At 55.3% G+C, this 23,714-nt stretch overlaps 1 protein-coding gene across 1 annotated transcript; it reads left to right on the plus strand.

Annotated features, from left to right (window-relative positions):
• The first annotated feature begins 224 nt into the window (after positions 1-224).
• LOC105489478 (microtubule associated protein 1S) lies at positions 225-17,134 on the plus strand. The gene is made up of 7 exons (XM_071087501.1): positions 225-353; positions 1,670-1,771; positions 4,832-4,914; positions 5,754-5,894; positions 6,587-8,942; positions 15,815-16,044; positions 16,887-17,134. Exons 1-7 carry the CDS (start codon positions 236-238, stop codon positions 17,046-17,048), a joined length of 3,192 nt encoding a protein of 1,063 aa, XP_070943602.1. The 5' UTR covers positions 225-235; the 3' UTR covers positions 17,049-17,134.
• Positions 17,135-23,714: the final 6,580 nt, after the last annotated feature.

Here is a 23,714-nt window from a genome sequence, read left to right on the forward strand (position 1 = left end):
GAATGAATGAATGGTCACTTGGGAGAGGCGGCTCCCAAGCGGACACCCGGGAGTCCGCCAACCCCTTTAGGCCCCGCATTCCCTGCTCTCCACGACCTCAAAGGGCCTGTAAGTGGTCGACAAAAAGGGGCGGGGAGGGGGTGGTTCCGGGCGGGGTCTTCAGGCCTTCCGGTGCGGCCCCTTTAAGAGGCGGGGCCTGCGGGGTGGGCGCTGAGAACGCCGGGGCGGCCCGAAGATGGCGGCGGTAACTGGGTCTGGGGTTGCAGCGGCCCCGAGCTCGCTGCTCCTCGTGGTGGGCAGCGAGTTCGGCAGCCCGGGGCTCCTCACCTACGTCCTGGAGGAGCTCGAACGAGGTCGGGCTGGCCCGGGGGCGTGCGGGAGCCCGGGAGGCGGACACGTTCGCGCGTCTGGGCCCGGGGCCGGGGGGGTGGGGCGGCTGCGGCGGGGCCCGGGCTCCGGGGCGGGGGTCGCGGGCCCGGGGTTGGGTCCCCTTCACCGTTAGGCGCCCAACGCGAGCAAAGGCGGGTTCCTGTGGGTGCCCGTGGAGGAAGTGGCATCGGGGCCTGGGCTGGGGCAGGGCTGCCCCGCCCCAACTCCGGGTGAAGATCGGGGAGGGGACACGGGCCTGGGCCTGGGGACCCGTGCAGTTGGACCACGGCTCCCCTTGTCTCCTGATTGGCCCGCCCGGGGGGAGGGCTGGGGTCGCTTTGGATCTCTAGGTCTTAGCAGCTTAGAGATCTCCCGGAGGGAGAAGCAGATATGGGGGAGGCTGGGCCAGGAGCCCCGGGGCCCGCTTTCTGTTGCCTCACAAGGAGCTGCTAATTGGGGTGTGGGCGGGTGCGGCCTGCCCTGGGGATTTGGCACCTAGGTAGGTGAGTCATAGGTGCACCTGCCAGGTTCACCTGCAGCCACTTGGCACAGTGGTACTGGCACAGTGGGACTGGCGGGCGTGATGCGCCCGTGGGTGGAGATGGGTGTTCATCCCCCCATTCCACGGAGCATCTGGACCTGCGCGTTTCATTGCGTGTAAAATGGGACAGGAACACGCACCTCGGTTCATGTGCTTGAGGAGTGTTTAGTGAGCACCTGTTATGCGCCAGGCCTTTGGGCAGTGGGCACAGGGATGTGGCCGGGATGATAGACAGGTTCAGCCCTGCCAGCACAGGTCTGGTGGGGGGATGGACCCAAAGCCAGTGAGGAGATGGAAGAAGCTTCCAGCTCACATGGTGTCAGGAGGCATCAGAAGGCTGCAGGGGACTGCGAGGACAGTCAGTCTTAGCACCCGAAGGTGCTGAGGGGGAAGGGCCCTTGGCCAGTAGGAACAGGTGGGGGCGGCAGGGGGATGGACTTCCAGGCAGGGGGAACAGCTGTTGCAAGGGCGGCGAGTGGAAATGGGTCTGACAGGGCATAGGAGCAGCGAGGAGGTGGAGACGGAGGAGGTGGAGGCTTTGTTGCTGATGAATCTTGCCTGTAAAATGATGGGGTGTGCTCTGGGTGCCCTGGCTCAGCTGCAGTGAGACCTGAAGGTGTTGGGTACTTTTGAGTCTTCAAGCTGTGAGTGAAGGGAGGAGGCTGGGGCGCTCCCCACCCACGGGGTGCTCATTATTCAAATATTCTGGGAGCTGGGAGGCCTGGCTGAACTCCCGCCTTGATCCCTCCTTCTCACCAGGCATCCGGTCTTGGGATGTCGATCCTGGCATCTGCAACCTCGATGAACAGCTCAAGGTCTTTGTGTCCCGACACTCTGCCACCTTCTCCAGCATTGTGAAAGGTGAGGCTGGGGTCCCCCTGGCTGCTCCCTACCTCTTGTTCACTGGGCAAGTGCCAGCCGTGTGCCAGGCATGGGGGGTGGGGTGCGGCTGTAAATAACAACAGTAGTAATACAGCTGAGACCTTTCAAATGTAAGCCCTGACCTAGTGATAACCCCTTCAGTCCTCAGCAACCCACAGTGCAGGAACTGGTATTTTTGTCCCCGATTGACAGATGAGGAAACTGGTACTGAAGGGGGAAGAGGCAGGGAGCTCTCTGAGGAGGGAGTTTTTTAATGATAAATGCTATGACTGGTATGTCCAGTGGGAGGGAAGCGCCCCAGCCAAGACCCAGCAGTGGACAGAACATCTAGAATGGACTGGGCACGGTGGCTCATGCCTCTGATCCCAGCACTTTGGGAGGCCACGGTGGGTGGATCACTTGAGGTTAGTTCAAGACTAACCTGGCCAACATGGAGGAACCCTGTCTCTACTAAAAATACAAAAATTAACTGGGCGTGGTGGCAGGCACCTGTAATCCCAGCTACTTGGGAGGCTGAGGTGGGAGGATCACTTGAACCCAGGAGGCAGAGTTTACAGTGGGCTGAGATTGTGCCACTGTACTCCGGCCTGAGTGACAGAGTGGGAGGGACTCTATCCCCCGCGCCCAAAAAAAAACCATCTAGAAGGTGGAGGGGGCACTGAGGAGGCCCTGGAAGATGGAGTGTGGGCCCCTTGCAGGCAGGGACTGAACTTGGTTCACAGCCACAGGGCTGGGTATACAGTAGGTAGGGAACTGAAAAGGAGTGAGATCAAGGATGGCCCAACTCAGCAGGAGGCTCCCTTCTGGGGTGACCCAGTGTGAGCAGGGCAGCAGGCAGGCAGGCAGGGCTTGGGTTTGCCTGCAGCTGCCCCCTGCTCTTGATGGTCTCTTGAGTCACCTCCCAGCGGCTGCTGGAGAGGAAGGAAGTGTCCGTCATCTCATTGTCCCAGTGGGTCCTTGTGGCTTCCTGACACTTCATGGAGCAGAAAGTGGAGCTGGAAATCCTGTCTGCTGTGTGCGACCTTTGTGGCCGCTTCCCCTCTCTATGCCTTGATTTCCCCACCTGAATGGGGCAATATCCGTGTGTGGCAAAAAGCGTGCTAAGGCTGGGTGGGGTGGCTCTCGCCTGTAATCCCAACACTTTGGGAGGTCAAGGTGGGAGGACTGTTTGAGGTCAGGAGTTTAAAACCAGCCAGGGCAACATGGCAAAACCCTGTCTCTACTGATAATACAAAAACAAGGTGGGCCTGGTGGTGCATGCCTGTAGTCCCAGCTACTCAGGAGCCCGAGGAGGGAGGATCGCTTGAACCCAGGAGGCAGAGGCTCCTGTGAGCTAAGATTTGTGCCACTGCACTTCAGTCTGGGCAACAGAGCGAGACCCTGTCTCAAAAAATAGTTAGACCTGGCACGGTGGCTCACGCCTGTAATCCCAGAACTTTGGAAGGCTGAAGTGGGTGGATCACCTGAGGTCAGGAGTTCGAGACCAGCCTGACCAGTATGGTGAAACTCCGTCTCTACTAAAAATACAAAAATTAGCCAGGTGTGGTGGCAAGCGCCTATAACCCCAGCTACTTGGGAGGCTGAGGCTGGAAAATTGCTTGAACTCAGGAGGCGGAGGTTGCAGTGAGCCGAGATCACGCCACTACACTTCAGCCTGGGCAATAGAGGGAGACTCCATCTAAAAAAAAAAGAGAGAGGGAGGGAGGGGGAGAGAGAGGGAGGGAGAGAAAGAGAAAGCTCAATGTGATAGAGGTGAGAGAGAGAGAAAGAGAGAGAAAAGGGAAAAGAAGGAAAGAAAGCAAGCTAAATGTGATAAGGGCTGGCAATACCAGAGGGTCTTTGCCTCTCCAGACTCAGCCTTGTTTACAGTTCAGTCCTGCCTCAGGGCCTTGGCTCGTGCTGTACCCTGGTCCGAGTTGGCCCTCACTGGCCCTCCCCTGGCTCTGGTTCCTTGCCAGCCTTCTCTCAGTACGGATGTTTAAAACACAGATAGGCCCTGGGGGACAGAGCAGGGTCAGGATCCCAGAAACAGTCCCACTTCAGCCCAGGCCCTTATGCTGCCCCACCCCTAGCTGAGTCCTGCCTCAGGGCCTTTGCTCTGGATATACCCTGGTCCAGGATTGCCCTCATTGGCCCTCCTCGAGCTCTGGCTCTGTCTAAAAAATAAATGTGGCTGGGCGGGTGCAGTGGATCAATCTTGTAATCCCAGCACTGTGGGAGGACGAGGCAAGCGGATCACCTGAGGTCAGGAGTTTGAGACCAGCCTGACCCACATGGTAAAACCCCGTCTCTACTAAGAATTCAAAAAATGAGTGGGGCGTGGTGGCGTGTGCCTGTAATCCCAGCTACTTGGGAGGCTGAGGCAGGAGAATTGCTTGAACCCAGGAGGCGGAGGTTTCAGTGAGCTGAGGTTGTGCCATTGCCTGGGCAACAAGAGCAAAACTCCGCCTCAAAAAAAAAAACAACAAAAAAAAAGAAGGGCTGGGCACAGTGGCTTACACCTGTAATCCCAGCCCTTTGGGACTTTGGGAGGCCAAGGTGGGCGGATCACGGGGTCAGGAGATCGAGACCATCCTGGCTAACACGGTGAAACCCCGTCTCTACTAAAAATACAAAAAATTAGCTGGATGTGGTGGCGGGGACCTGTAGTCTCAGCTACTCGGGAGGCTGAGGCAGGAGAATGGCATGAACCTGGGAGGAAGAGCGGAGCTTGCAGTGAGCTGAGATTGCACCACTGCACTCCAGCTTCCACTGCACAGAGCAAGACTCCGTCTCAAAAAAAAAAAAAAGGAGTGTAACGGTGGCATCACCCACAGGGGTGACAGCTGCAAACCAGGCCCTGCTCATGACGGGACCCTCTGGTTACTGCCTCTCTTAGGCCAGCCGGGGTGGTTGAGTTTCTCTTTCTTGCCTGGTTCTCTGCCGTGCGCCTGTTAATCTCCGTATGTTCCCTGGGTGGGTTCCCAGAGGGGTTCGTGTTCCCTGAGGGTCACACGGGGAGGCAGGATTTGACTCCAGGATGGCCTGATTCCCCCACAGGCCAGCGGAGCCTGCACCACCGTGGAGACAGCCTGGAGACCCTGGTCCTCCTGAACCCATCAGACAAGTCCCTGTGTGATGAGGTAGGGAATGGCTGACATCCTGGAGGGGGCGGGCTGCTGGGACCCATGCCGTCTCTGTCTTCCTGTCTCGTGTCCTTGTCTTCATGCTGCCCCAGATCCTCTCGAGACACCCGGCACCACACTTCCTCGCCCACGAAGCCTTCCCCGTGGCTCCAGCCTCTGCTTCTTCCCTCCTCTGGGGTGGGAGCAGAAAAGCCTGGGTTTGGGAGGGAGGGAGTAAGCACTCCCAGCCTAGGGCCCAGGACAGCGTGGGTCTGGAGCCCGGCAGGCCAGAGCAGACTGAGGTTTGCGTCCCGTGGGTTCCCTCCGGCTAGGCCCCAGGAGTTGTCTGAATTGACTCACTAATACTAAACGGCTTGTGGCCATCTGTATTCCACCAATTATACATCAGGAAGATGACCCAGACAGAGCCCTGGGGCATCCCACTGCACACTTTCTTACAGGTTGATTCCTTGGATCAGAACTTTTCCCTTTTATTCCCTTGAGGAACTCTCAGTCTTTAGGAGACAGAGCGAGACACAGACGCCCCCAGCCCTGTGGCATCAGGGCTGGGCTGGAGGGAGAGGTGGACTGGAGAGAGCCCAGAAAGGGCAGTGAGTGCCTTTAGAAGGAAGGGACATCAGAGTTGGGCTTTGTAAGATGAATAGGAGTTTGCTAGAGTTGCTCCAGGGCCCAGCAGGAGACCTGGAGACTGCCCTCATAGCTAGTTGAGCACTGGGCTGGCTGTGGGGTGAGGGCAGGAGAGGGGTGGTTATGTATCAACTCGAGGCCACCCCAAAGAGGACTGCTGGATACGTCACTGCACAGAACAGGGCCTTTAGTGCTCACCCCTCCCTCAGCTCCGGAACCTTCTGTTGGACCCTGCCTCTCACAAGCTACTGGTGTTGGCTGGGCCCTGCCTGGAGGAGACAGGGGAGCTGCTGCTACAGACGGGGGGCTTTTCGCCTCACCACTTCCTCCAGGTCCTGAAGGACAGAGAGGTAAGCCACCCCTTTGCCATCCCCCACTTTCCCAGCTCAATCCTGGCTTGTCTGCATCGGGCTGTGTGGCCCCAGCGACCTGCTGTTTTCCATGACCTGGTCTCCCCCTCCTCTGTAGGGTGGCAGTGGTGACACGTGCCTCCTGGCTGTCCAGGGTTAGTCCCATTGCCCGGAAAGGGTGTGGTGTGAGCTGGGTCTGTAGAGCAGCTGATGTATCCCAAAGTCCTGATGTGGGATGGAGCCAAATGGGTCTTTCTGGTGCCCACAGTCTGGGCAGGACACGTGGGCAAAAGTCTCTGGCAAACCACATTTTCACACTGGAGTGGGGCACTTAAAAGTGATGAGAAAAGGTTCAGTAGACAGAGGTGGGCCGTGGAGGGTCTCCTTGGAGGAAGCTGTGCCCTGGGAGGAGAGAACGGTGAGTGTAAAGGCCCTGGGGCAGGGAGGCATTTGACGGGGAAGGAGAGGCAGGAGGTGAGGCCAGACCAGAGAGCCTCGTGGCGCTGGAGAGGGTTGGGTTTTGGCGGGAGGGTGCTGAGGAGCAGGCCTCGGGGTGGGGGAAGGCTGAGGGTATCCTCGCCCAGGTTTCCCACTGGGCTGGGTGTTGCCACGGTGGTCCCTTACCATTCCCCCTCTAGGTGGTTCCTTCCCACTAGCTTTAGGTGGTCCCTTACCACTCCCCCTCCATACAGATCCGGGACATCCTGGCCACCACGCCCTCACCTGCGCAGCCGCCCATACTCACCATCACCTGCCCCACCTTTGGTGACTGGGCCCAGCTGGCACCTGCTGTGTCCGGCCTACAGGGGGCGCTCCGGCTCCAGCTGCGGCTGAACCCCCCGGCGCAGCTGCCCAACTCCGAGGGCCTGTGCGAGTTCTTGGAGTACGTGGCTGAGTCTCTGGAGCCGCCGTCCCCCTTCGAGCTGCTAGAGCCCCCGACCTCCGGGGGCTTCCTCAGGCTGGGCCGGCCCTGCTGCTACATCTTCCCCGGAGGCCTCGGGGATGCCGCCTTCTTCGCCGTCAATGGCTTCACGGTGCTGGTCAACGGTGGCTCAAACCCCAAGTCCAGTTTCTGGAAGCTGGTGCGGCACCTGGACCGCGTGGATGCCGTGCTGGTGACCCACCCTGGCGCCGATAGCCTCCCCGGCCTCAACAGCCTGCTGCGGCGCAAACTGGCGGAGCGCTCCGAGGTGGCTGCTGGTGGGGGCTCCTGGGACGACAGGCTGCGCAGGCTCATCTCCCCCAACCTGGGGGTCGTGTTCTTCAACGCCTGCGAGGCCGCGTCGCGGCTGGCGCGCGGCGAGGATGAGGCGGAGCTGGCGCTGAGCCTCTTGGCGCAGCTGGGCATCACGCCCCTGCCACTCAGCCGCGGCCCGGTGCCAGCCAAGCCCACTGTGCTCTTCGAGAAGATGGGCGTGGGCCGGCTGGACATGTACGTGCTGCACCCGCCCTCCGCCGGCACCGAGCGCACGCTGGCCTCCGTGTGCGCCCTGCTGGTGTGGCACCCCGCGGGCCCTGGCGAGAAGGTGGTGCGCGTGCTGTTCCCTGGCTGCACCCCGCCCGCCTGCCTCCTGGACGGCCTGGTCCGCCTGCAGCACTTGAGGTTCCTGCGAGAGCCTGTGGTGACGCCCCAGGACCTGGAGGGGCCGCGGCGAGCTGAGAGCAAAGAGAGCGTGGGCTCCCGGGACAGCTCGAAGAGAGAGGGCCTATTGGCCACCCACCCTAGACCTGGCCAGGAGCGCCCTGGGGTGACCCGCAAGGAGCCAGCACGGGCTGAGGCACCGCGCAAGGCTGAGAAAGAAGCCAGGATCCCCCGAGAGTTGAAGAAAGACCCTAAACCGAGTGTTTCCCGGACCCAGCCACGGGAGGTGCGCCGGGCAGCCTCTTCTGTGCCCAACCTCAAGAAGACAGGTGCCCAGGCGGCACCCAAGACCCGCAAAGCACCCAGCACAGCGCCCAGCACATCCCAGTCTGGCTTCCCGCAGGTAGCAAATGGACCCCGCAGCCCGCCCAGCCTCCGATGTGGAGAAGCCAGCTCCCCCATTGCGGCCTGCGGCTCCCCGGCCTCCCAGCTGGTGGCCACGCCCAGCCTGGAGCTGGGGCCAATCCCAGCCGGGGAGGAGAAGGCGCTGGAGCTGCCTTTGGCCGCCAACTCTTTCCCAAGGCCACGCACACCCTCCCCTGAGTCCCGCCGGAGCCCCGCGGAGGGTAGCGGGCGGCTGTCACTGAGCCCACTGCGGGGCGGCGAGGCGGGGCCCGACGCCTCACCCACAGTGACCACACCCACGGTGACCACGCCGTCACTGCCCGCAGAGGTGGGCTCCCCGCACTCTACCGAGGTGGACGAGTCCCTGTCCGTGTCCTTTGAGCAGGTACTGCCGCCATCCGCCCCCACCAGTGAGGCTGGGCTGAGCCTCCCACTGCGTGGCCCCCGGGCACGGCGCTCGGCCTCCCCACACGATGTGGACCTGTGCCTGGTGTCACCCTGTGAGTTTGAACATCGCAAGGCGGTGCCCATGGCACCGGCACCTGCGTCCCCCGGCAGCTCGAATGACAGCAGTGCCCGGTCACAGGAACGGGCAGGTGGGCTGGGGGCCGAGGAGACGCCCCCTACATCGGTCAGTGAGTCCCTGCCCACCCTGTCTGACTCGGACCCCGTGCCCCTGGCCCCCGGTGCCGCAGACTCAGACGACGACACAGAGGGCTTCGGAGTCCCTCGCCACGACCCTTTGCCTGACCCCCTCAAGGTTCCCCCGCCACTGCCTGACCCATCCAGCATCTGCATGGTGGACCCCGAGATGCTGCCCCCCAAGACAGCGCGGCAGACGGAGAACGTCAGCCGCACCCGGAAGCCCCTGGCTCGCCCCAACTCACGTGCTGCCGCCCCCAAAGCCACTCCACTGGCTGCTGCCAAAACCAAGGGACTTGCTGGTGGGGACCGTGCCAGCCGACCACTCAGTGCCCGGAGTGAGCCCAGTGAGAAGGGAGGCCGGGCACCCCTGTCCAGAAAGTCCTCAACCCCCAAGACTGCCACTCGAGGCCCGTCGGGTGAGTGCTGGAACTGGGGCCCTGGGCTGGGTTAGCAGCTGCTTAGGCTGGAGAGAGCATAGCTCTTCCTCCTGTTTTTACTTTTTCCGTTTTTTTTTAAAAGAGATGGTCTCACTCTGTCTCCTGGGCTGGAGTGCAGTGGCGAAATCACAGCTTACTGCAGCCTCGAACTCTGGGGCTCCAGCCACCCTCCCAGTTCAGCCTCTCCAGTAGCTGAGACTACTGGCACGGCCACCACGCCTGCCTAATTTTAAACTTTTTGGTAGAGATAGGGTCTTACTATGTTGCCCAGGCTGATTTCAAACTCCTGGCCTCAAGCTGTGTGCCCACCTCAGCCTCCCAAAGTGCTGGGATTACTGGCATGAGCCACGGTGCCCTGCCAGTTCTCCTGTTCTTTTTTCTTTTTGAGACAGAGTTTCGCTCTTGTTGCCCAGGCTGGAGTGCAATGGCACGGTCTTGGTTCACTGCAACCTCTGCCTTCTGGGTTCAAATGATTCTCCTGCCTCAGCCTCCCGAGTAGGTGGGATTACAGGTGCGAGCCACCACACCTGGCTAATTTTTGTATTTTTAGTAGAGTCTTGGTTTCACCATGTTGGCCAGGCTGGTCTCAAACTCCGGACCTCAGGTGATCTGTCCACCTTGGCCTCCCAAGGTGCTGGGATTACAGGCGTGAGCCACCACGCCCAGCCAAGTCCTCTTGTTCGTAATTGTGTGACCTCAGCCATGCCCACCCTCTCTGGGGCTCAGTTTCTCCTGTGAAATGGAAACTGACCTCAGTGTTGAAGCACTTGCCATTCTGAGGTGCCTGGACAGGTGAGCATGTATGCCAATTGTGGGTTTCTAGAAGCCACAATGAGTAAAATGAAACATTTGAAAAAAAAAAATTTTTTTTTTTGAGATGGAGTCTCACTCTGTCGCCCAGGCTGGAGTGCAGTGGCGTGATCTTGGCTCACTGCAAGCTCCGCCTCCCGGGTTCACGCCATTCTCCTGCCTTAGCCTCCCGAGTAGCTAAGTCTACAGGCACCCGCCACCACGCCCGGCTAGTTTTTTGTATTTTTACTACAGATGGGGTTTCACCGTGTTAGCCAGGATGGGCTTGATCTCCTGACCTTGTGATCCACCTGGTCGGCCTCCCAAAGTGCTGGGATTGCAGGCATAAGCTGCTGTACCCGGCCCATTTGAAAATTTAAATAGCGTATTTTATGTAACTGATCGGTTAGGAGGACGCGGCCTATGGTTGCACTCATAGCAGAGCAAAATCAGTAAAGAGAAAAGGCACATAGGGTGAAGTCCAAAGGAAGAAGTTTCCAGAATCCTCTCCCAGTAGGGCTGCACACCACAGGCTGCATTTATCCAGTAGCAAGTTGTAACAATGTGTCCCTCATGGAGCTCATTAGAGACAGCATGCCCGGGTTGCTATTGGGCCATTACATAGGCCTCCCTTGCCTGGCACTCACACTCTAGACTCCCCAAAAAGGAGAAATCAGGTGTGTGGTCCAGTCCAGGCATAGGGAGCCCCTCTCAGACAGGGAATGGTGGGAACCCTCTTCCTAAGATCCAAGTTCCCAGACACCAGCCAAAGGCTTACGTTTTAAGCAGGCCTTGTGGAGGAGAGGGTCTCTGGCCTGCTGTGCTGTTTTTTCCTTGGGGTTTTTTTTTTTTTTCCTGAGAGTCTCACTCTGTCATCCAGGCTGGAGTGCAGTGGCACAAACATGGCTCACTGCAGCCTCCACCTCCCGGGTTCAAGCAACCCTCCCACCTCAACCTCCTGAACAGCGGGGACCACAGACACGCACAATAACGCCCAGCTAATTTTTTTTTTTTTTTTTTTTTTTGAGAGAGTCTCGCTCTGTTGCCAGGCAGTGGTGCAATCTCACCTCACTGCAACCTCCACCTCCCGGGGTCAAGCGATTCTCCTCCCTCAGCCTCCCAAGCAGCTGGGATTACAGGCACGCGCCACTATACCCGGCTAATTTTTGCATTTTTAGTAGAGACAAGGTTGCACCATGCTGGCCAGGCTGATCTTGAACTCCTGACCTCGTGATCTTTCCACCTTGGCCACCCAAAGTACTGGGATTACAGGCGTGAGCCACTGCGCCAAGCCTATGCCCAGCTAATTTTTAAATTTTTCCATAGCACTGGGGTCTCACTATGTTGTCCTGGCTGGTCTTGAACCCCTGAGCTCAAGTGATCCTTTGGCCTCAGCCTCCCAAAGTTTTGGGATAATAGGCATAAGCCACCACGCCCGCCTCAATGTTTAATTTTAGATGAACTGCCAGACTTTTCCACAGCAGCTGCCTGACACTAGTCAGTCTAATGGGTGTGAGGTGGGATCTCATTGTGGTTTTGATTTTCGTGTCCCTAATGACTAGTGATGTTGAGCATCTTTTCATATGCCTATTGGCCATTTGTCTGTCTTCTTTGGAGAAATGTCTATTCAATTCCTTTGCTCATTTTTAAATTTTATTTTGCTTTTTAGAGACAGGGTCTCAATCTGTCACCTATGCTGCAGTGTAGTGCAGACAGCTCATTATAGCCTCAACTTCCTGGACTCAAGTGATCCTCCCAGCTCAGCCTCCCAAGTAGCTGGGACTACACGGTGCATGCCGTGGTGCCTGGCTAATTTTTTAATGTTTTGTAAAGATGGAGTCTCACTCCGTCTTTAGCCCAGACTGATCTTGGACTCCCAGCCTCAGGCGATCCTCTTGCCTTGGCCTCCCAAAGTGTTGGGATTACAGGCGTGAGCCACCATGCCTAACCCCCTTTGCCCATTTTTAAATTGAGTTCTTTTCCGTTGCTGAGTTTTAGGAGTTTTTTAAATCATTCTGGACATTAATCCTGTAGCAGATACATGGCTTGCAAATATTTCCTCCCATTTTGTGAGTTGTCTTTTTATTCTTTTGCTAGTGCCCTTTGATGCACAAAAGTTTTTTTTTTTTTTTTGAGACGGAGTCTCGCTCTGTCGCCCAGGCTGGAGTGCAGTGGCCAGATCTCAGCTCACTACAAGCTCCGCCTCCCGGGTTTACGCCATTCTCCTGCCTCAGCCTCCCGAGTAGCTGGGACTACAGGCGCCCGCCACCTCGCCCGGCTGGTTTTTTGTACTTTTTAGTAGAGACGGGGTTTCACCGTGTTAGCCAGGATGGTCTCGATCTCCTGACCTCGTGATCCGCCCGTCTCGGCCTCCCAAAGTGCTGGGATTACAGGCTTGAGCCACCGCGCCCGGCCGATGCACAAAAGTTTTAAATACGAAGTTCATTTTGTCTATTTTTTTCTTTTGCTGCCTGCACTTTTGATGTCAGACCCAATAAATGATTACCACATCCCATTTATTTTTCTTTTCTTTTTTTTTTTTTTTTTTTTTCAGATGAGTCTCGCTCTATTTCCCAGCCTGGAGTGTGGGGGCGCGATCTCGGCTCACTGCAACCTCCGCCTCCTGGGTTCAAGCGATTCTCTTGCCTCAGCCTTCCTGAGTAGCTGGGATTACAAGCACCCACCACCACACCCAGCTAATTGTTTTGTATTTTTAGTAGAGATAGGGTTTCACCATGTTGGCCAGGCTGATTTCAAACTCCTGAACTCAAATGATCTGCCTGCCTCGGCCTCCCAAAGTAATAGTAGGAGTATAGGCCTAAGCCACCGTGCCTAGTCAAATCCAACATTGAGAAGCTTCTACCCCATGTTTTCTTCCAGGAGTTTTACAATTTTCCTTTTCACATTGAGGTCCATTTGGAGGTAATTTTTGTATGTGATGAAAAGATCCAGCGTCATTCTCTTGTATGTGGAGGCCCGGCTTTCCCAGCACCATTTGTTGAAAAGACTGTCCTTTCCCCTTTGAATATTTGGAACCCTTGTTGAAGATCATTTGACTAAACATGTGATGACTTATTTCCGGGCCTCTCTATTCTATTTCATTGGTCTATATGTCTGTCTTTATGTCAGTATCACACTGTTTTAACTACTGTAGCTTTGTAGTAAGTTTTGAAATCAGGAAGTGTGAGTTCTCTATCTTGATTCTTCTGTTTCATGATTGTTTAGTTTCATTTTCACATTGTTCATTGTTCACGTATAGAAATTCAACTGCGTGGCCAGGCACGGTGGTTCACGCCAGTAATCCCAGCACTTCAGGAGGCCGAGGCAGGCGGATCACGAGGTCAGGAGATCGAGACCATCCTGGCTAACACGGTGAAACCCCATCTCTACTAAAAATACAAAAAATTAGCCAGGTGTGGTGGCGGGCGCCTGTAGTCCCAGCTACTCAGGAGGCTGAGGCAGGAGAATGGTGTGAACCTGGGAAGCGGAGCTTGCAGTGAGCCGAGATCACACCACTGCACTCCAGCCTGGGTGACAGAGTGAGACCCCGTCTAACAAAAAAAAAAAAAAGAAATTCAACTGCGTTTTGTCTGTGGACTTTGTATCTTGCTTCTTTGCTGAATTAATTTTTTTTTTTTTTTTTTTTTTGTGAGACGGAGTCTCGCTCTGCCGCGCAGGCTGGAGTGCAGTGGCCGGATCTCAGCTCACTGCAAGCTCCGCCTCCGGGTTCACGCCATTCTCCTGCCTCAGCCTCCCGAGTACCTGGGACTACAGGCGCCCGCCACTGCACCTGGCTAGTTTTTTGTATTTTTTAGTAGAGACGGGGTTTCACCGTGTTAGCCAGGATGGTCTCGATCTCCTGACCTCGTGATCCGCCCGTCTTGGCCTCCCAAAGTGCTGGGATTACAGGCTTGAGCCACCGCGCCCGGCCTTGAATTCATTTTTTATTATTATTATTACTTTTTTTTTCTTTTTTTTTGAGACGGAGTCTCACTCTGTCCCCCAGGCTGGAGTGCAGTGGCGCGATCTCAGCTCACTGCAAGCTCTGTCTCCCGGGTTCACGCCATTCTCCTGCCTCAGCGTCCGGACTAGCTGGGACTACAGGTGCCCGCCATGGCACCTGGCTAATTTTTTGTATGTTTTAATAGAGATGGGGTTTCACTGTGGTCTCGATCTCCTGACCTTGTGATCCGCCCGCCTCGGCCTCCCAAAGTGCTGGGATTACAGGCGTGAGCCACCGCGCCCGGCTATTATTATTTTTTGAGATGGAGTCTCGCTCTGTCGCCCAGGCTGGGTGCAGTGGTGCAATCTCAGCTCACTGCAACCTCCACCTCCCGGGTTCAAGCAATTCTTCTGCCTGTGCCTCCCAAGTAGCTGGGATTACAGGCGCCTGCCACCACGCCCAGCTAATTTTTGTAGTTTTAGTAAGAGACAGGGTTTCACCATGTTGGCCAGGCTGGTCTGGAACTCCTGACCTCAAGTGATCTGCCAGCCTCAAGCCTCTCAAAGTGCTGGGATTACAGGCATGAGCCATGGCACCAGGCCTGATTTTTTACATTATTGTTCATAAAGGCTATTGAACTGTCATTTTCTTGTAGAATTAAATATGTGTGCCTGGCTTTGGTATCAAGACAGTTCTGGTCTTACGAAATGAGTTAGGAAGTGTTCCTTCCTCTTTAGTTCCTTGGAAAAGTTTGAGAGAGGCTGATGTTAGTTCTCTATATGTTTGGTGGCTTCCCCAGGGCTTTTCTTTGTTGGGAGGTTGTAAGTTACTGATTCGTTCTCTTTGCTAGCTACAGGTATATGCTGATTTTCTATTTTTTTGTGATTGTGTCTTGGTAGTTTTTGCGTTTCTAGGAGTGTGTCCATTTCGTTTGAGGGTATGCATTTGTTGGTGTACAGACAGGGGTTAGTATTCTTACCCTCTGAGCTGGGCAGCAGCTGTGATTGTAAGATGCAGGGTCTGGCAGACTTCTCGTGCCCAAGACCCGGCCGTATCCTTTGATTCCGTTGATCATTCACTTGCCCGGGGCTGGTGGCCTTGTTCCCTTTGGCCCTACGGTCAGGGTTTGGACAAGGCCCCCCGAGCTGTCTCATCCCCATCCAGCACCCACACTGATCTTGGACCCGCCTCTCAAGGCTCTGTCCACCTACCCTGGCTCCCCATCACCCTTGGGGCGGGGATTCTGTCTGTCTGGGTCACAGCCCTGTTTCAGGGCCTGGTGCCCAGGAGGTTCTGTTAAATACCCCTTGAGCCAGACAGATGCTGCAGAAGCAGCAGGGTGGCCCAGGCACTGGCTGCTTTCAGGGCTCAAACTCTTAAACCCTCTTCCAGGAAGCATTCCCTGATTGCCACCCACTCGCCCCCTGACCCTGGGGATGTCTATGTCCAGGGACTGGCTGGGGATGAGTCAGGCTCTTGGCACAGAAGGGTGGCCGGTGGTGTTTGTAGAGTGAGTGAAGAGTCACTGGAGTCAAGGCGTGGTGACCTGCACCTGTAGTCCCAGTTACTTGGAAGGCTGAGGCAGGAGGATCACTTGAGCCCAGGAGTTTGAGACGAGCCTGGGCAGCATAGCGAGACCCCATTTCTTTTTTTTTTTTTTTGAGACGGAGTCTCGCTCTGTCACCCAGGCTGGAGTGCAGTGGCCGGATCTCAGGTCACTGCAAGCTCCGCCTCCCGGGTTTACGCCATTCTCCTGCCTCAGCCTCCCGAGTAGCTGGGACTACAGGCGCCCGCCACCTCGCCCGGCTAGTTTTTTGTATTTCTTAATAGAGACGGGGTTTCACCGTGTTAGCCAGGATGGTCTCGATCTCCTGACCTCGTGATCCGCCCGCCTCGGCCTCCCAAAGTGCTGGGATTACAGGCGTGAGCCACCGCGCCCGGCGACCCCATTTCTTAAAATAAGATTCACTGGAGTCATGAGCGCACCAGGGCTCCCCAGAAAACTCTGAGATCAGGCCTCCTGCTGAGGAGGGAGCTGCTCTGAGTGGTGCAGTTCGGAGCCTCAGCCCCTCCCCAACCCCAGGAACTCATCCCTTCCTCCCCATCCCCCTGCCCGCAGGGTCAGCCAGCAGCCGGCCCGGGGCATCGGCCACCCCACCCAAGTCCCCGGTCTACCTGGACCTGGCCTACCTGCCCAGTGGGAGCAGCGCCCACCTGGTGGATGAGGAGTTCTTCCAGCGCGTGCGTGCGCTCTGCTACGTCATCAGTGGCCAGGACCAGCGCAAGGAGGAGGGCATGCGAGCCGTCCTGGACGCACTGCTGGCCAGCAAGCAGCATTGGGACCGAGACCTGCAGGTGCGTGTCACCCCAGGGCCTCTGGTGGTGAGTGTAGTTAGCACAGGTGGGGAAAACCACCCTCGACCCTCAGAGACTAAGCTGTGTCCCCCAGGCCACAGGGCAATGGGGGCAAATATGGAAGTCTCACACATCTCAGCCCTTAGGGGTCTCTTTGGACTCTGATTGTGTCGTGTCACCGTCCTCATCGGCTGTGCTGGAAGCCTGGGGGAGGACGCAGGGCCTTGTGAAGCCTCGTCGTTCTATCCCTTCCCCAGACACCTTGTCACTTAACCATTGTTCCGCTGTGAGAATTAGTTGGGATGGAATAGGTGGGCTGGGTGGTGTCTGTGCGGCTGAGAACCCTCCCCCATGGCTGCATGAAGCTGAGAGACTGAAACCAAGCCCTGCAGGGCGAGGCGCGTGTGGGCAGAGGGAGGACCGCCTCACACCATGGCCCCTGCCCTCTCACAGCTGCTAGGCTGGCTTCAAAGGAGCGTCCCTGTAGGGTGCATGACCCAGGCAAAGGCCCAGAGGTAGGAAAGAGGTTGGTGTGTTCAAGGAGCAGGGGGAGATCCAAGTGAGTAGAGGGGGTCTTAGGCCAAGGAAGGCCTTGCCGAGGAGGAGCTCCATCTCCTGTGTGCTGAGAAGGCTCTTTGGGTGCTGGTTGGGAGGAGCAGAGACCTCATAGACAGGCTGACCACCCATTGCAGACCTCAAGGTGGAGCACAGAAGATCAGGGAGAAGCCTGGAGGGGTCTCAAATGCCAGGAAAGGAAGGCGACTTGGGACCCAGGCCAGAAGGACAAGGGGCACCCCCCTTACTGGTGGTCCATCCTCCCCACACCCCCCCCCCACCTGCAGGTGACCCTGATTCCCACCTTCGACTCAGTGGCCATGCATACGTGGTACGCAGAGACGCACGCCCGGCACCAGGCACTGGGCATCACGGTGTTGGGCAGCAACAGCATGGTGTCCATGCAGGATGACGCCTTCCCGGCCTGCAAGGTGGAGTTCTAGCCTCATCGCCGACACATTCCCCCACTCAGCCCAGCCCGCCCTTCCCTAGATTCAGCTGCGTCAGAAATAAACCATGACTACACTTGGCTGTGGCCTCTCTTCTTTCTGTGATGGGAGACTTGGCATGTACCTCCTGGTCCTGCGGGTGGGGACAGCTTCCGTGGAATCCCCAGCGACCCTGCAGTCAGGCCCACTCTGACCTCCATGTCGCAGATGGAAGAAACACAGGCTTCGCAGGGCCTGGTTTGGGAAGGAAGTGCCTCTCAGAGTTAATGACCGCTGGCCAGTGGAGCTCCTGACTGCGGCCTCCACCCCGACCCAGCAACTGTGAGGGGCCCAAGCTAGAGGCGCGAAGTAGCTACCTGACTACCTGTCACAAACCAGTTGGTGGCAGGGGGAGATTGAATACCCGTCTCTGCTCCAAGGCCATCAAACAAAAGCTATTCTGTCCCTAGAGGAGATGGATGCTTGTTCCAGAAAGTCTTACTCTGCAGGAAGGATTTACAGAGGAATGTGAAACCCAGAGATGACAGAACATCCACTTCTGACTAATGCACTCTGACCCGTCTCTGCACAAATACAAGCACTTAGGTTTACTATTAGATACAATGTCATCTGTACTGGGTTGAATGGCAGCCAACCCCCAAAACACATTCAACTCCTGACCCCTGACACCTGTCAATGTGATGTTATTTTGAAAAAGGATCTTTGCAGATATAGTTTTATTATTATTTTTTGAGATGGAGTCTTCCTCTGTTGCCCAGGCTGGAGTGCAGTGGGGCGATCTTGGCTCACTGCAACCCCTGCCTCCTGGATTCAAGCGATTCTTGTGCCTCAGACTCTCTAGTAGCTGGGATTACAGGTGCCACCACCACACCCGGCTAATTTTTTTTTTTTTTTTTTGAGATGGAGTCTTGCTCTGTCCCTGAGGCTGGAGTGCAGTGGCGTGATCTCGGCTCACTGCAAGCTCCGCCTCCCAGGTTCACGCCATTCTCCTGCCTCAGCCTCCTGAGTAGCTGGGACTACAGGCGCCCGCCACCACACCCAGCTAATTTTTTTGTATTTTTAGTAGCGACGGGGTTTCACCATGTTAGCCAGGATGGTCTCAATCTCCTGACCTCGTGATCCTCCTGCCTCGGCCTCCCAAAGTGCTAGGATTATAGGCTTGAGCCACCGCACCTGGCCTAATTTTTGTATTTTTAGCAGAGGGTTTCACCATGTTGGCTAGGCTGGTCTTGAACTCCTGACCTCAAGCGATCCACGCACCTCGGCCTCCCAAAGTGCTGAAAATACAGGCATGAGCCACGGCACCCAGCCTTTGCTCAATGGAGAAGCTCAAGAGGTCACCCTGGATTGTCCAGACAGGCTCTGCATCCAGTGACATGGGATCCTCTAAGAGACAGAAGGTGCTGGGCACGGTGGCTCACACCTGGAATCCCAGCATTTTGGCAGGCCAAGGCAGGCAGATCACTTGAGCGCAGGAGTTCCAGACCAGCCTGGGAAACATAGCAAGACCCTATCTCTACTAAAAATTCAAAAATCACTGGGCATGGTGGCACACGCCTGTAGTCCCAGCTACTCCAGAGGCTGACGTGAGAAGATCACTTGAGCCTGGGAGACGGAGGTTGTAGTGAGCCAAGATCAAACCACTGCACTCCAGCCTGGGTAACAGAGTAATATCCTGTCTCAGAAAAAAACACAAGGCCATGTGAGGACAGAGGCAGAAATTGGAGTGATGTGGCCACAAGCCACTGTTAGAGACAAGCAAGCTTCCTCCCCTAAGCTACTGTGGAAGCATGGCTCTGCTGACCTGATTTTTGGACTTCGGACCCCCAGGGCAGTGAGGGAAGAAATTCCTGTTTGAAGGTTCTTGGCTGACTGCAACCTCCGCCTCCCGAGTTCAAGCAATTCTTCTGCCTCAGCCTCCCGAGTAGCTGGGATTACAGGCATGTGCCACCATGCCCGGCTAATTTTTGTATTTTTAGTAGAGACGGGGTTTCACCAGATTGGCCAGGCTGGGCTCAAACTCCTGACCTCAAATGATCCACCCGCCTCGGCCTCCCAAAGTGCTGGGATTACAGGTGTGAGCCACTGCCCCTGGCCCTTCATGAGGTCTTATGGTCACAGGGTAGGTGCCCCTGGCCCTTCATGAGGTCTTATGGTCACAGGGTAGGTGCCCCTGGCCCTTCACGAGGTCTTATGGTCACAGGGTAGGTGCCCCTGGCCCTTCACGAGGTCTTATGGTCACAGGGTAGGTGATCAGGAAGGGCAGTTGGAGCAGGGGAGCCATGCCTGTGCCTGCCGCCTCCTGTCCGATGCCTGCTGGCGATGCCAATATTGCTGAGCTCAGCCAGCCACCTCCCACTCCCACCTACCTACTCTCCACACCTCCACAGCGGAAGCTTTACAGGGATGGGAGTCCTCGGAGAAAGGCCCCAGCCTAGGCAAGTGGACACAGCAGTGCAAAGCCAGCCCTGCCCAGTCCCCCATCAGCTAGGACTCAGGTTACGGCCTTTTCTCTGTTGCCAGGGTAAGGACGGACCTCTTCTGGGGTCACCATGTATACATGAGGATGACTCTCCCGGGTTTCTTGTTTTGGCCAAACTGTCTAGTGACCCCTGCTGCCTACTTGTTCTTATTTCAATTGTCCCATTACCAGGGAGGTTTCCTTCTATTTATGGGCGTTTTTTTTTTTAAAAGATAGTTTCTCTCGGCCGGGCGCGGTGGCTCAAGCCTGTAATCCCAGCACTTTGGGAGGCCGAGACGGGCGGATCACGAGGTCAGGAGATCGAGACCATCCTGGTTAACACGGTGAAACCCCGTCTCTACTAAAAAATACAAAAAACTAGCCGGCCGAGGTGGCGGGCGCCTGTAGTCCCAGCTACTCGGGAGGCTGAGGCAGGAGAATGGCGTAAACCCGGGAGGCGGAGCTTGCAGTGAGCTGAGATCCGGCCACTGCACTCCAGCCTGGGCGACAAAGCGAGACTCCGTCTCAAAAAAAAAAAAAAAAAAAAAAGATAGTTTCTCTCTCTTGCCCAGGCTGGAGTGCAATGGTGCAATCTCAGCTCACAGCAACCTCAGGCTCCTGGGTTCAAGCAATTCTCGGTGCCTCAGCCTCCCAAGTAGCTGGGATTATAGGCATGTTCCACCATGCCTGGCTAATTTTTGTATTTTTAGTAGAAATGGGTTTTTGCCATGTCGACCAAACTGGTCTCAAACTCCTGGCCTCAAATGATCCACCCACTTCAGCCTCCCACAGTACTGGGATTCCAGGCATGAGTCACCATGCCCAGCCCGGGCCTTTTTTCCTTCTTTCTTTTGAGACAGGGTCTTGTTCAGTAACCCAGACAACTGCAGTGGCTCAATGATGGCTCACTGCAACCTCTGCCTCCTGGGCTTAAGCGTTCCTCCCACCTCAGCCTCCTGAGTAGCTGGGACTCTAGGCGTGCACCATCAGGCCTGGCTAATTTTTTGTATTTTTGGTACAGACAGGGTTTCTCCATATTGGCCAGGCTGGTCTCAAACTCCTAAACTCAGGTGATCCACCTGCCTTGGCCTCCCAAAGTGCTAGGATTACAGGCATGCAGGCATGAACCACTGCGCCCAGCCCTTTTTTTTTTTTTTTTTTTCTTGAGACAGGGCCTCACTGCATTGCCCAGGCTGGAGTGCAGTGGCATGATCATGGCTCACTGCAGCCTCGACCTCCCAGACTCAAGAGATCCTCCCACCTCGGCCTCCCAAGTAACTGGGACCACAGGGGTGTGTCACCACACCCAGCTAATTTCTTTTACTTTTGTAGAGATGAGATCTCTCTATGTTGCCCAGGCTGATCATGAACTCCTGGGCTCGAGCGATCCTCCTACCTCGGCCTCCCAAAGTGCTGGGATTTATAGGCATGAGCCACTGTGCCTGACTTATGGGCCTTTTTCTAATTAGCTGGTTTGATATTTTTCTCATTGGATATTTGTCTTTTTCTCATTCCTACACAATTTTCTTTTTTAAATTAGGGCTAATAAACTTACATGGTAAATGTTTTCCAAATGTACTTTTCCATTTTGTTTAGGCATGGTTTTGCTGTAAATATTTTTGTGTGGTGGGGTTTTTTTGTTTGTTTTTTTGTTCTGTTTTGTTTTGTTTTTTGACAGTCTCTCTTTCCCAAGCTGGAGTGCAGTAGAGCAGTAGATGGGATCATAGTTGATTCACTGCAGCCTCGAACTTCTAGCCTCAAGTGATCCTCCCACCTCAACCTCCGAAAGTGCTGGGATTACAGGCACGAGCCACTGCACCTGGCCAAACTGCAATTTTTTTTTTTTCTGAGATGGAGTCTCGCTCTGTCAACCAGGCTGGAGTGCAGGGGTGCAATCTCGGCTCACTGCAAGCTCTGCCTCCCGGGTTCACTCCATTCTCCTGCCTCAGCCTCCTGAGTAGCTGGGACTACAGGCACCTGCCACCACGCCCATCTAATTTTTTTTTTTTCATATTTTTTAGTAGAGACGGGGTTTCACTGTGTTAGCCAAGATCGTCTCCATCTCCTGACCTCGTGATCCGCCCACCTCGGCCTCCCAAAGTGCTGGGATTATAGGCGTGAGCCACCACGCCCGGCCCAAACTGCAATTTTAAATGTCTCTCTTTTATGTTTGAGAGGTGTTTCCTGCTGTTGGTACAAATTCTCCTACATTTTTTTCTTTTTCATAATTTCAACTTTTATCCTAAGATTTACTTGGGATTGAAGAGAGGGATAGAAGTTGCCTCACCCCAAAGGCTCCTTGATTGTCCTATGCTGTATACGGATTTGAAATGCCTTGTCCTCCTTAAATAAGGTCCCCTGTGGGTCTGCACCTGTTTCCAAATCTGCTCTAATTCATCACCAACTTTTCTGGCCAAGTCCTTGTTGTTTTCCTTTTTTTTTTTTTTTTTTTTTTTTTTTGAGACGTGTCTTGCTCTGTTGCCCGGGCTGGAGTGCAGTGGCGCGATCTCGGCTCACTGCAAGCTCCGCCTCCCGGGTTTACACCATTCTCCTGCCTCAGCCTCCTGAGTAGCTGGGACTACAGGTGCCCGCCACCACGCCCAGCTAATTTTTTTGTATTTTTAGTAGAGACAGGGTTTCACCGTGTTAGCCAGGATGGTCTCAATCTCCGGACCTCGTGATCCACCCGCCTCGGCCTCCCAAAGTGCTGGGATTACAGGTGTGAGCCACCACGCCCGGCCTGTTTTCCTTTTTTCTTAGATGGAGTCTCACTCTGTCACCAGTCTGGAGTGCAGTGCAGTGGTATGATCTCGCCTCACTGCAGCCTCTGCCTTCCAGGTTCAAGTGATTCCTCTGCCTTAGTCTCCTCCTAAGTATCTAGGATTATAGGCATGCACCACCAAAACCGGCTAATTTTTGTATTTTTTTAGTAGAGTCAGAGTTTCACCATGTTAACCAGGCTGGTCTCGAACTCCTGACCTCAAGTGATCTGCCCACTTCGGCCTCCCAAAGTGCTGGGATTACAGGCATGAGCCACACTGTGTCCAGCCTAGCTTTGCGTATCTTTTTTTTTGGGGGGGGGGGGTTGGATGCAGTCTTGCTCTGTTGCCCAGGCTGGAGTGCAATGGCGCAATCTCGGCTCACTGCAACTTCCGCCTCCAGTGTTCAAGTGATTCTCCTGCCTCAGCCTCCCGAGTACCTGGGACTACAGGTGCGTGCCACCACACCTGGCTAATTTTTGTATTTTTAGTAGAGACAGGGTTTCACCATATTGGCCAGGCTGGTCTCAAACTCCCAACCTTGTGATCCACCCCCCTCAGCCTCCCAAAGTGCTGGGATTACAGGCGTGAGCCACTGCACCCAGCCAAAAATACATTTTTAAATTAGTCAAGTGTGGTGGCATGTACCTATGGTCCCAGCTACACGGGAGGCTGATATGGGAGGATAGCTTGAGCCCAGGAGTAGGAGGCTTCGGTGAGCTATGATCACACACCACTGTACTGCAGCCTGGGAAGCAAAGTGAGACCCTGTCTCTAAAATAAATAAATACATAAATTTGGAGGATGAGAATGAAATGAAGACAGCAGCTGAGAATTTATCTCCTGCAGACCCTCATTGAAGGAAATTCTGAGGAAGTTTTTCAGGCAGAAAGAAAGAGATCTAGGTACAGGGCTGACGTGCAGAAGGAATCGGCGAGCAGAAAAGTAGAAAATTTTTGGGTGTGCCAGGCGCGGTGGCTCAAGCCGGTAATCCCAGCACTTTGGGAGGCCGAGACGGGCTGATCACGAGGTCAGGAGATCGAGACCATCCTGGCTAACATGGTGAAACCCCGTCTCTACTAAAAATACAAAAAACTAGCCGGGTGAGGTGGTGGGTGACTGTAGTCCCAGCTACTCGGGAGGCTGAGGCAGGAGAATGGCGTAAACCCGGGAGGCGGAGCTTGCAGTGAGCTGAGATCCGGCCACTGCACTCCAGCCTGGGCGACAGAGCAAGACTCCATCTCAACAACAACAAAAAAAGAAAATTTGTGGGTGAATCAATAAAAAATAACCACCATTAAAAATAATTATAATGTCCAATGTGATAGGGTTAAAAACTAAACTTCAACGACAATGGCAAATAGGAAGAGCTAAGTGGAGGAAGAAGGTCTTAAAATCTTTGTGGGGAGGTAACATATTACTTGGGTGAGCATAGGAGAA

The sequence above is a fragment of the Macaca nemestrina genome, chromosome 20 (assembly GCF_043159975.1).
Source record: "Macaca nemestrina isolate mMacNem1 chromosome 20, mMacNem.hap1, whole genome shotgun sequence".
Lineage (NCBI taxonomy): Eukaryota > Metazoa > Chordata > Mammalia > Primates > Cercopithecidae > Macaca > Macaca nemestrina.